This window comes from Moschus berezovskii, chromosome 2 (genome assembly GCF_049115385.1).
Source record: "Moschus berezovskii isolate FMDL1 chromosome 2, NW_MosBer_1.0, whole genome shotgun sequence".
Classification (NCBI taxonomy): domain Eukaryota; kingdom Metazoa; phylum Chordata; class Mammalia; order Artiodactyla; family Moschidae; genus Moschus; species Moschus berezovskii.
Genome location: NC_142461.1, coordinates 13652723 through 13664891, shown reverse-complemented (window position 1 = coordinate 13664891; position 12169 = coordinate 13652723). Strand labels below are relative to the sequence as shown.

General features: G+C 57.0%; 1 protein-coding gene across 1 annotated transcript in view; it reads left to right on the top strand.

Moving 5' to 3' along the window:
• Window positions 1-11710, top strand: part of SDC3 (syndecan 3) — a 40147-nt gene extending 28437 nt beyond the window's left edge. Inside the window, exons 2-5 of the mRNA XM_055398811.2 lie at window positions 1545-1662; window positions 3520-4133; window positions 6421-6712; window positions 7647-11710. Coding sequence (XP_055254786.2) covers window positions 1545-1662; window positions 3520-4133; window positions 6421-6712; window positions 7647-7813 — 1191 coding nt within the window. The 3' untranslated portion in view covers window positions 7814-11710. The remainder of the gene's footprint in view (window positions 1-1544; window positions 1663-3519; window positions 4134-6420; window positions 6713-7646) is intronic.
• The last annotated feature ends 459 nt before the right edge of the window (window positions 11711-12169 follow it).

Below are 12169 nucleotides of genomic sequence, written 5' to 3'. Positions count from 1 at the left end.
CAGAATAAAACCTGACCAGTTTCCAAGAGAAAAGTTGCCAGCCGAACCCTGAGAGCCTGTGATGGGGCTTCCCCAAACTCAACTCTGGCCTGTCCTGCGCCCGCCCCACCCCCCACTGCCCAGGAATTGCATCCTCCAACACCAAGCCCATTCCTTACCAGATACTTGCTGATACCCACTGTGTGTCTGACACGGTCCTGCTCCATCAAGGTATAGTGTACTGGGGGTGGGCGCAGTCACAGAAGAAGTATATACCCATGCCTGCCCAGCTCACACGTGGTGAGAGATGTGAATTCAGAAGCACCGGATGGATGCTCTGAAAGCTCAAAGTAGGAGGGCTTCTCGGAAGAAGGAGTGGAGTGAGAGTTAGCTGGTGGGAAGTTGGAGGATGAGAGGATGGGAGGGAAGAGTGTCCCAGGTAGAGGGATCAGCATGAGTGAAGGAGGCAGGAGGCACCAGGCAGGCATGTTCCAGGAGCAGAGGGGGGCCGGGTGACTGGACTGCAGTGACTGCAGGGGTTCTGAGGGACCCTGGATGAGGCCCCCAGACCCAGCTCTGATGGCACAGGCTCTACTTCCCCACCTTGGAGCCCTTCTTACTCTGGTCCCCCTGCTTGAGGTGCCTTCCTCTATTTCTTTTTTTCTCTCTAGTTCAATTGTTTAAGACCCAGGTGCTAATAACGCTCTAGAGCTGAGCACCAGCTCATCTTTCTCTGAAAGCTCTGTGGATGCAAGGACTGTGGCCAGGCTCAATCTGCATCCAGGTTTGCACTCCTGTCTTGGATGTCCTTAGTGCTGGCTCTCAGGCTGGGGTTGCAGTGGGGTGGGGGGGATGGTCTGGGCCCAGGAGCCACAGTGCCCCACCTTCCCAAGTTCTGATTCTGGGAAGAGTCTTGGACCTGGAGGGCTGGACTCCCCTCACCCCAGCAGACCCCCAGGAGATCCTTGTTGGCAGACGTAAACGTGTCATCCATGCCCTGAGCTGACTCTGGGCAATGAAATACTTTGGAGGGAGGTATAGACGGAGGGAGCTGACTTTGTTTTGGGGAAGACCAGAGCCAGGAACTCCACTCCCTTCTCTCCCTCCCCCGTTACCCAAGTTTCTTCCCTCCCAGAGCCCCAGCCCTCCCCAACACCTCTGTCTGTCTGATGGGACGAATGGTCCTGCCTTCGGGATTTTGAGGGGTCAGGCACTGCCTCCCTAGCAGAGTCTGGATCTCGTCACATCACGTGCTCTCTGGTGACCCAGGGCAGTGGGGCCTCAGTCTTCTCGGCCGTGGAAGGGGGCAGATGGGGCTACCCTGTGCTGAGCACCTGCTGCTTTGAGGCACGCTCAGCACATACTAGCACTGCGTGCTCGCAGCCACCTGACAAGGCAGGAAGTGGTGATCCGGCCTGCTGTGCTCTCTGTTTGCCTCTGGAGGCCACATCTGATGCTGTCCCTCCATTGTCACTTGGCCTAGGAGAGTGTCGGTTGCTCCTCTGGGCATTTCCAGGCCGCTGGCCTCAGGTGCTGAGCCCTGTGCCCAACTCTGCCTTCCGCAGGCCCAGCGCTGGCGCAGTGAGAACTTCGAGAGGCCCGTGGACCTCGAGGGCTCTGGGGATGATGACTCCTTCCCCGATGACGAGCTGGACGACCTCTACTCCGGGTCTGGCTCTGGCTGTAAGTACCCCCTTCCCTTTTCCTACATCTCATGTCAGCAGTACCAGTCTCTCTCCAGTGCCCTATCTAAGGCTTTGATGGCAAGGAAGAGGAGCCCTCATAGGATAGGCTCGCTTAAATGTGGGGTGGGGGAGGGAGAGGTCATTCAGGGGTAGCTCCTGGACCTTAAGCACGTAAAGGGCAGGCCGTCCTCCCCCGGGGTGGAACCGGGGCCTTAAGGAGTCCAGCACTCCCAGTTTCTCTGTCTCCGCGTCTCTGTGTGCACTGTTTGGGTCTCCCTGCAGACCTCCAGCCTCTGTCAGGGAACACAGACGCTTCTCAGTAACCCAAGTTTCATACTGTTATGACCATGTGGAGGAACTTAGCGGTAAACTTTTCAGGTGCAGTGAGCAGAGACCATTTGATTGGCTCAACTTGGGTCAGGTGGCCCCTTCTGTCCAATCAGTGGTGGCCAAGGGCGGGGTTAGGACAGTGACAGGAAAACAGGAGGGTCCTCCAGTGATGCCTGGGACAAACCAGTTCCATGGTCCCGCCTAGAAAGGCCCCAGAGTAGCCTGAGATAAGGGAGGCACGCTAAGTTGAATCCCAGTTTCTCTACCTAATAGCTGTGCTGTCTTTAGCCGTTTTTCCCTCCCCCGAGTCTGTATTCTTATCTGTAAATGGTGATAAATTTGCCTTCTTCTCAGAGCCTCTGGGGGCTCTTCCCAGGTGGCAAGTGGTTAAGAACCTACCTACCAATGCAGAAGACATTAAGAAAGGCTGGTTTGACCCCTGGGTGGGGAAGGTTCCCTGGAGGAGGGCACGGCAACCCATTTCAGTATTCTTGCCTGGAGAATCCCATGGGCAGAGGAGCCTGGCAGGCTACAGTCCACGGGGTCGCAAAGAGTCAGACAGGACTGAAGCGACTTGGCACCCGCTCACACACGCCGAGCCTCTGGAAGGCTTCAGTTTAAGACGCCAGGGCCTGGCACAGAGATGAAGCTCTGCAACTGGTAGTAAAAAGGGGTGTGTGTTGAGATTGGGGCCCTGGAGGGGGCAGGCTAAGTCTAATAGAATGGTGGGGGTCTTTGTGCTTTGGAGCTGGACACCTACAGCCCCTCGCCTCTAGTCTCCTCATTTTAGCCCATTCCTTTAAGCATCTTGTGAGTTATAAATCTTGTGAGAATCTTCATCAAATCCATCCTGATGGTTGGTAACATCCCTACTTCCACACCTCTCAGGCTCCGCCCCACCCCTCCTCTGCCTGGTTCAGTCCCCCCTGGGAGCTGGTATGGTTTCTATCTCTCTCTCCTTATTTTCTCCCAAGGCCCTTCCTTCACTTGTCTGGGTCTGGAGTCCAGACTGCTCAAGCAGTCTCTGTGGGAGGGTCTTGTTCTCCTTCTTGCTGTCTGCTTGTGCCTCTGGGAGAACCTTGTTTGCCCACCACGGGTGCTCATGTAGCTTGTACGCATGTCTGACTCTCCCCAGAATTCTCCAGCCATCCTCCCCTCCCCTGCCTGCAACCTCCAGCAAGATCTGAAGCCAGTAGGGCCTGGCCATTGCCTAGATTCAGTCTGCCAGGAAAGCTCCAGACTGGGTAGGCTGGAATAGTCAGGGAAGACTTCCTGGAAGAGATGGTCCCTTAGAATTTTTGGCTAGGCAGAGAGGAGTTGGGAAGCATCACTAGCCCCATCAGTCAACTGGTAAGCTTTGATCAGATTGTGCCTTCCTCCTTTCCCTCCTCTTGTCTTGGGAAAATTATGCAAAGGGTGAGGGTTGGGAGCCTCCCATCTTGATGGCCGTTGCTTATCTGGGATCCTCATGCCCTCAAATCACCCAGCTTCCTAGCTCTCTCCTTCTCCCCCGCCACCTCCTCAGACTTTGAGCAGGAGTCGGGCATTGAGACAGCTATGCGGTTCAGCCCAGATGTCGCCCTGGCAATCTCCACCACCCCCGCGGTACTGCCCACCATGGACATCCAGCCTGTGGGCACCCCGTTTGAAGAGCTCCCCTCTGAGCACCCCACTCCGGAGCCAGCCACCAGCCCCCCACTGGTGACAGAGGTGCCAGAAGAGCCCAGCCAGAGAGCCACCACTGTGTCCACCCCTACGGCTACCACCACTGCCACCACCACAGGTCCCCCCACCGTGGCCACAGTGCCCGCCACAGTGGCCAGCGCCACGCCCAGCATCCCTGTGGCGCCCCCGTCCGCGGCTACCACCTCTGTCGTAAGGACCACCGGTGTACGGAGGCTTCTGCCTCTGCCACTGACCACAGCGGCCACAGCCCAGGCCACCACCCCAGCGGTGCCCTCACCTCCCACCACGGTGACTGTCTTGGACACAGAAGCCCCAACACCCAGGCTGGTCAGCACAGCTACCTCCAGGCCAAGGGCCCTTCCCAGGCCGGCTACCACCCAGAAGCCTGACATCCCTGAGAAGAGCACTCTGCCCCTGGGGACCACCGCCCCTGGACCCACGGAGGTGGCTCAGGTGAGCCAGTGTGGAGAGTGGAGAGGACAGGGAGTCACAGAGCCGAGGAGGGTGGGTTGGGGCTGTGGGGAGGAGGATGGAGCTGGACAGGGGTGAGATCCAGGAGGTTCTGGAGGTGAGCCAGACAGGGAGTGGGAGGGTGAGAGAGGTGTGAGGCCAGGGCTGAGGGTGGGTCACGGGATGAGGCCAGAGGTGTAGAGATGGATGGGGATGGAAGAGGGACCGGGCCTGGGTCTTTAGATGTTAGGTCAAAACGTTAACGGGGAAGGAACTGGGAGAATGGCAGTGTTAAAAGGGGCAGGGGCCAGGGGCCTGTGTGTTCTGGTTAAAAGCACAGACTCAGGAGCCCTGCAGCCAGGTGCTTCTAGCACCATGCGACTTCAGGAAGTCACTGATCCTTTTTATACCTTTGTTTCCTTATCTGTGAAAAAGAGAAAAGAATAGAATGCAAATCGCAGCCGTTGTGAGAATTAAGTTTCCTAACAGAGCTAAGGTTCTTAGAGCAGTGCCTGGCAATACTAAACAAGCAAAAAGTTTCACTCTTGTTATCACCACCACCACCATCATCATCATCGTTGTTATTATCCATCTGCGTGGGATTAAGAGCTGGGCAGTGGGAGAGGAATACTGCAGGTCACGTTCATGGAGTGCTGCCTGGGTGGAGGCTCAGCGCTAGACACTTACCTGTGCCACCATCTCTTCTCCCTCTCATGCCTACCCCACGGGGGCAGGCGGGGCATTGCCACCCTCCTCCTTTACGTTGGGGCCACTTTCCAAGCCTTCACAGGCAGCAGTGGCAGAGTCAGGATTTGAACCTGGCAGTCAGCTCTAGGGTGTGTGTGTGTGTTTGGGGTGTTACGGATGGTGTGTGTGTGTGTGTTTAGGGTGTTATGGATGGTGTGTGTGTGTGTTTGGGGTGTTACGGATGGGGGCAGTGTTTCAGGGAAGAGGATGAGGATACCAGGAATGCCAGGATGGGAAGGGGATCAAGGAAGTGGGAGAAGTAGCCTGATCCTTGCTGGCGCTGCTGGGCAAGGAGGGGATGTAGTGACATTGACTGGGGTACTAAAGCCCTTTGCATCCGCCTCATGGAGGAGGACGCCCCCAGGCTGTGGAGCTGCCTTTGGGTCAGCATCAGCCTGTCTGACTCCCCAGCCAGCCCCAGCAGAACACAGGCCCTGCTCTAGGCTCCCCTGAGCAGCTGGGAACCTGGTGTTTCACAGATGCTTGGGCAGGCCGGCTGGGGACGCAGTGCTGGGGCGCTGAGAGCAGGTCGCTGGTGCAGCCTCTGTGCGTGTGCACGGCCTGTCCTCGGCCTGGACACTGGACCCACTCTCTCCATGCGCACCTGTGAAGCAGCTCCATCCTTGCTGCGATCCCAGCTCTGGTTGGGATCCTGCCTCCAGATGCTGGAAGCCATCGAGATTTGTGGTGCTCTTGGACTGACCTCAGGGCTTCCCTTGTGACTCAGCTGGTAAAGAATCTGCCTGCAATGTGGGAGACCTGGGTTCGATCTCTGCTTTCCCTTGTAGCTCAGTTGGTAAAGAATCTGCCTGCAGTGCAGGAGACCCGGGTTCAATCCCTGGGTTGGGAAGATCCTCTGGGGAAGGAAATGGCAACCCACTCCAGTATCCTTGCCTGGAAAATTTCATGGACAGAGGAGCCTGGTGGGCTATAGTCCATGGGGTTGCAAAGAGTTAGGCATGACTGAGCAACTTACACTTACTTACTGGACTGACCTTCAGGCTAAGGGACTCACCCTTGCCCCAGGCACATGGATCAAGGATCAGGCCCAAGTATTTAAAGTCTGCACCCAGCTGTCCCCAGACAACAGTCCCTGACAGTAATCTGCTAAGGATTATTACAAAGACAGCTGGAGAAGGAAGGGATGGAGATGGGATGGGGACCAGGATGTGGCCAGGATGAGAACAGAGGTAGTGTAGTATAGTGGTTAGGGACACATATTCTGGAGTTGGACAGATCTAGATTTTAGTTCTGCTTCTACCACTTCCTAGCTGTGTATCCTTGGGCAAGTCACTTAACGTCTCTGAGCCTATTTCCTACTCTATAATGTAGGGGTGATAATACCTTCTTAATGGGAATATTGTGAGGTGAAAAGGCCCATGATGTGCTTAGCACAGTGCCTGGCCCATGGTGAGTGCTTAGTGAGTGTTAGCCCTACCAGGGAAGTGGAGTGGTGGCAGTGGGCTAGTGTGCATGTGTGTATGGCTGCCTTGTGGCAGGGGTTCTGGGCCTGGCTCCTGGGCTCATGCTACCCTCCCTACAGACCCCAACTCCAGAGTCCTTCCTGACCACCATCCGGGATGAGCCAGAGATGCCAGTGAGCGGGGGACCCAGTGGGGACTTTGAGCTGTCAGAGGAAGAGACCACACAGCCAGACACAGCCAATGAGGTGGTGGCTGTGGGTGGTGCCGTGGCCAAGCCATCGCCTCCGCCCGGGACGCTGCCCAAGGGTGCCCGCCCAGGCCCTGGCCTCCTGGACAATGCCATCGACTCGGGCAGCTCGGCGGCTCAGCTGCCCCAGAAGAGCATCCTGGAGCGGAAGGAGGTGCTCGTAGGTGAGACTTGGGGCCTGGGAGGAGCCCAGAGGGGGCAGCTGGTGGGGCCTCAGTTTTCTGCCTAGGAACCAGGAGGGAGGGTAGGGTATGGGTTTCCCAGGAGCCTAGTCCTCTAGAAAGGGGAAGCTGGGGGTTTGGGGACCCCAGGACCCACCCTCTAGTTCCTTTTCTGACCCTTCTGATCCAAGTCTGGCCCTGACTCTGTCCTCCCTCCCGCACCTTCCTCAGCACCCTCTGACCTCTTCTCAGACTCTGCCCTTGACCTCCCTGGGCCATGCTGGTTTACCCCTCCTGGACCTTATCCTCTGGATCCTAATCTAGGGCCCCATCCTTGGCTTGATCTGCTCCCACCCTTGATACCAGCCCCAAGGACCTGCCCTCCGCCTTCTCTCCTGAAGCGTCTCTGGTTTTGTGGTCCAAACCCTGTTCCCCACTTATGAGCAGCATGGCCTTGGACGGGTCCTTCACCTTTCCAGGCACGCTTTTTCCTCACCTACAAAATGGGGGTTATCATTTTGCTCTTAACCAGTCTCAGTGCACGTATGTTCATGTTAACTGTTCGGCAGTTGGGACGTGTCCTAGTTTAGATGGCAGGGTGTTTTCTTTCCTAAGGGTATATAAAATGCTGGAGCGTCTCCTTACTGATGGCATCTTATGTCTGATGAGGACCTTAGCACAGCACCTCCCTAGTAGCACTGTATGAGGATTCCACGTGTTCATAGGATTAGAACAGTGCCAGGCTGTGGTGAGGAGTATCAAGTGCTGGTGTTTTAGCATTGACTCCAAACTTCACTCCGACTCTGGTCTCAGGTTTGAGATTCCCAGCTCTCTCCCAACTCTTGCTTCTACCTGCAAGGACCCTCTGCCCTTTCCTCAGGCTCTAATCATGTCTTGCCCTTCCTGTGGCCTTGACCTTTGCCCTCTTTCTCCGCAGCTGTGATCGTGGGTGGGGTTGTAGGCGCCCTCTTTGCTGCCTTCCTGGTCACCCTGCTCATCTACCGCATGAAGAAGAAGGATGAGGGCAGCTACACGCTGGAGGAGCCCAAGCAGGCCAGCGTCACATACCAGAAGCCTGACAAGCAAGAGGAGTTCTACGCCTAGCGGAGCCAGAGTGCCTCCCTGTAGCCTCAGCGCCACCCCTACGTCCAGTCCCTGGCCTGGCACCCCCAGCCTCGGCCTGGGACTGGGCCTGGGAGACATCCTGGCCCCACTTCATCTCTGCCACCCTCCCAAGGTCTGCCCAGACTGCCAGCCTCACGCAGCTCTTCCCCAAGGGACAGGGGGCACTGCTGTCTGCTCCAGACTGTGCCCTTATGAGCTCATCACTTGTTCCACATACTCATCCCCCAACCACCAGCTTGGGGCTTTAGGACCTCACATCAGATGGACAGGAGGAAGGGAACTCCTGATTGGCTGGTGGACGAAGGGGTGGGACTTCAGCCCCAACCTGGCCCCACAGGGCTGGCTGAGGTTTCATTTTGGAGGTGAGAGGCACTCTGGCTGGTTTCCAGGACAAGCATTTGGCAAGCCCAGCTCTTGAAATCACTGGGACACTGCACCCTGTTGCTCCTGTCCTAGGCTCACTCTCTGCCTGGGTGAGACGGTACCCCTCACCCACCAGCCTGTTCTATCCTGGCCTCTCTGGGGTTGTGGGGTCATTTTCCCTTACTTCTGCTCAATGCATATGCACCCACAGGCTTCACTTCCTTCCTGGTCTGCCCCAGCCTCCTGAGAGTGCTCTGGCAGCCACTGGTGAGGAGGGGTTTGCACCTCCTTCTTCCTAGTGGACTCTGCACAGGCACCATCTCTCACATGGTTACACGTATTGTCACACACAAAGAGAAGAGCACGCAATGACAAAATCACACACGATCTTGACCACCTAGCTAATCCAGATATGTCACAGACACACACATTCTTCCAAAGATGTTTATTCTCATATGTTTCTTATGTGCCCCCCCACCCCCAAAATGCTTATAACAATGCAAGTCACTAATCATCATTACCTACTGGTAACAGTGTGGCCTGCCTCTCTCTCTGCCATCCCGCCACCTCTACTCCTGCCCACCCATTTACTCTCTGACACCACACGTGTTGCCTCCAGCTTTCAGGCTCACTGGGGAGAGTGCAATTAGGCCGAAACAATCAGCCCATATTGGGTCCCCAAGTTGCCCTGTCACACTCAGCCTTCACGACCCTTACCAACCACATCGCCACCAAACCCCAGCAAGTCAGACGCAATCCCATGTGGGTGTACAATCTTACCCATACCCACACAGCCCTGATGTCACGCTTGGACACTTGCCTTTCCTGGAATTTAGTGTGGGGGACATGGCCACAAGCTCCCTCAGGGCATTGCACACCTGCTAAACCTGTCTTCACCCTACCTGCTCCCTCCCCTCTGTAGCCTGCAAAGGGCTTGGTTGGGGGGCAAGTTCCCCACTTGCTGAGGAAGGCAGGCTGGTTCCTGGAATTCAGTCTTGGGCTGGAGAGGGGGCTTGGGTCTCCCAGGACCAAAGGCTCCTGGTGAGGAGGGAGCATGTGGTGAGGCTCCTGGTCTCCTTCCATCCTCCTCTTGCTATGAGCTAGGGGGTCGACTCTGCCTCCCAGGACACAAGTCTCCAAAGTGCCTGTGAGGGTGGGCCTGGCGCCTGGGCCCTCTGCACCCTCTCCCTTTGGCCTCACCAGGCCCACCTCAGCCCCAACCCTGGGCCTTCTTGGGGACCTTCCGGTGGACCTGTGCCCATGCATTTGGCCAGACAACCTGATGTTTCTGCTGGCTGCAGCTAGAAGCAGTCCATCCAGACACTGTCCCTGGCTGAGGGCTGAGGACAGGCGAGGTTGGGGATATCCCAGGCCCCAGCCTGCCTCCCTCTTCTTTGTTACCCTTCAAATGGGGCCACTTCTGTAGATATTTTAAACGTGGGGTCACAAATCTGCCATGTGAGCTGTGCTTTGAGAGGGGTCTTGGAGCCAAGGGATGTGGTCTGAGTCATGGGTGGCTGGGGCTCACCCCTCCACCCCTTGCCCACAACCCCTGTTAAAGTCAGAAAGCCGGGTTTTATTTCTGTTCGCATTTGAAGACTCGCTGGCAGGAGACTTCTGCAGGGTGAGGGCTGGGGGTGCCTGAGGCAGTGAGGGTGTGGTTCCAGGGAGCTCCGGCAGCCTGTCTTTTCCACCGTCTTCCCAGGCTGAGGCTCCATCTCTCAGACTTATAGGCCACCTTGGCAAGGCCTGGAGGCTTGTGAGGAACCCACCTGGTCTGAGTCTTTGTGGGGCAGGAGCAGGGGGAGGCATCCTAGGCTCACGGTCTTTTGGAGGTGACCTGGCTTCAGTCGTTCCTGGAGCGGAAGGGCTAGGGACGAGGGAGACCAAAGCCAGCCCCAGCCTCCCCTCCCTCTACCCTGCCCCTAGGCAGGCTGTTGTCTTGGGGCAGCAGCTCTGGTGAGAAGGCCTGGGCAGGCCAAGGCTGAGAAGCCAGGGAGCATGGAGGAGAGAGGATCTGGACCATCCAGGGATGCTGGGACCGGGGTAGGAGGCCCAGCAGTGGGCGTGGGCTCTGCACAGCCCCTGGTCGGGGCGGGGTCCAGCACAGGATGGCTGAGCACAGGGCCTGGGCTAGCTGGAGTGGGCTTGGAGGGGCCGCATGGGTCCAGCCTGACCCCAGCAGGCCTGACTCCTCACCTTCTGTGGGCTAGCCTCTAACCTGGGGCCTGGGGCTTTGCCACCCGACACCCGCGATGCCTCTTCTCTGCATCCTTAGCGTTGGAGAGAAGAGACTGAGGGCTTCATTCATTGAGCCCTGGCCCCAAGACAAATGTCCAGGCTTTATCTTAATGAAGTTTAAAAACAGTCCAAGTCCAGCACGGCGATCCAAGAGCAGGCAGTGAAAAGGATGAGCTGGATGTGAGTGCAGGCCTCACCCTGCCTGGACACAGGGTGTGATGCGTGCAGGGCCTGCCCAAATATGTCCCCAGGCACCCTGGTGCTCCAGGGGAGGTGTCCTGCAGAGGCCTAGTGTTTCCAGGAAACACGGCCGATTCCAAAGGAAGAGGGCCTTGTGTGCTTGACAGCCACTCTTGGGCCTCCGCTGCCAGAGAGGACAAGGTGGGCCGGGGTCACCCCCCACCCCCAACTGTGACTGCTAGAGCCCAGGCTCTATCTCCCTAGGGGGCGAGAGGGGTACCTCCCTGGAAGGGTCGGTCCCGTCAATAAGAAGCAGATGGGTGATCACTGGGGCCCAGGCCAGGCAGGTCGGTGGGCAGTGGCTTGGGGTGCTCAGGCCAGACCCACCTGGGATTGGCAAAGCCATCTGTCCAGGCCTCCAGGCTGGGGCCCTGGGCACAGGGAGCAGATGCACCTCTGCGTCACAGGGCAGAAAGGGCCACCACCTCCTTGGCGCTCCTGAATTCCTTCTCCTGCCAGCCACCACCCTGGACTTGCTTCCTTAGGCCTCCTGCCTGTAAATAGAAGCCCACAAACTGTGTACAGATTTACGGAGATGCTGAGGCTGGGCCCCAGAGTCGCCATCAAAGGGCTCATGGCCCCAGCATCCCCCGGGTGCCCAGCAGGCAGCTCAGCGCGGTGGCCCCAGCGTGGTGAATGCATGTAAATATTTTTCGTAGGCAGTGCGGCTCCAGAGAGCCCCCTGAAGACTGTGTCCCCCCTCCCCCGCCTCCCGCCATGTCCTTTTTCCTGTACAGATCCTCCAAGAACCCAGCCTGGGGCGGGGGGAATTTGTCCTTCCCTCCCCCAGGCCTTCTTGCCCCTTCTTCCCCTTAACCTGTTTATTAACCATACCTGTCCCGAGTTCATGGCCAAAACTTTCAGTAGGAAAAAACGGTGGAAAAAGACTGGAAAAAGAAACCAAGGCACCTGCCCCACTGTGGGTGCTCACCTGTCCCAGCCTTGTGAAGGAACTGTTTGTTTCTTTTTTTTTTTTTAACACTTCCCGTGCTGTGCCCATTTATAAGAGGAAATAAAATTAAGCTGAAATGATGCATTGTGGTCAGAGTGTGAGATAAGCATGGAAGTCATTTGGGGAGGGGCAGTCTGTGGCCCTGCTTGGGTCTCAGCCACATCCCCCTTTAAAGGAAATTGAGACGCAAGCACAGAAAATTGACCAACAACCCCTCGTGGGAACGATTATGGTAACAGCTGCTCTTGCTTTAGAGTGTTCAGGAAACCACGAACTGACTGCGGCCAGGCTGAATGGGGGCTGCGGTTGGGCGGGGGCCAGGACGTGCTGGCACTGGGGGCGCTGGGCCACCCCCTGGGGAAGAACTGGTTTCAGGCCGCAAGAAGAGAAACTGGGACTGCAGGGTATTGGAGTCAGTCGACTGAGGTGAGATGTCTTTAAGCTCCGTAGGGCCTGGTTTCAAACCCAGGTGACATTTCTTAATTCTGACTTAGCCTGAGCCTTAGCTTGGCCTGAGCCTCAGTGTTCTCACCTGAGAA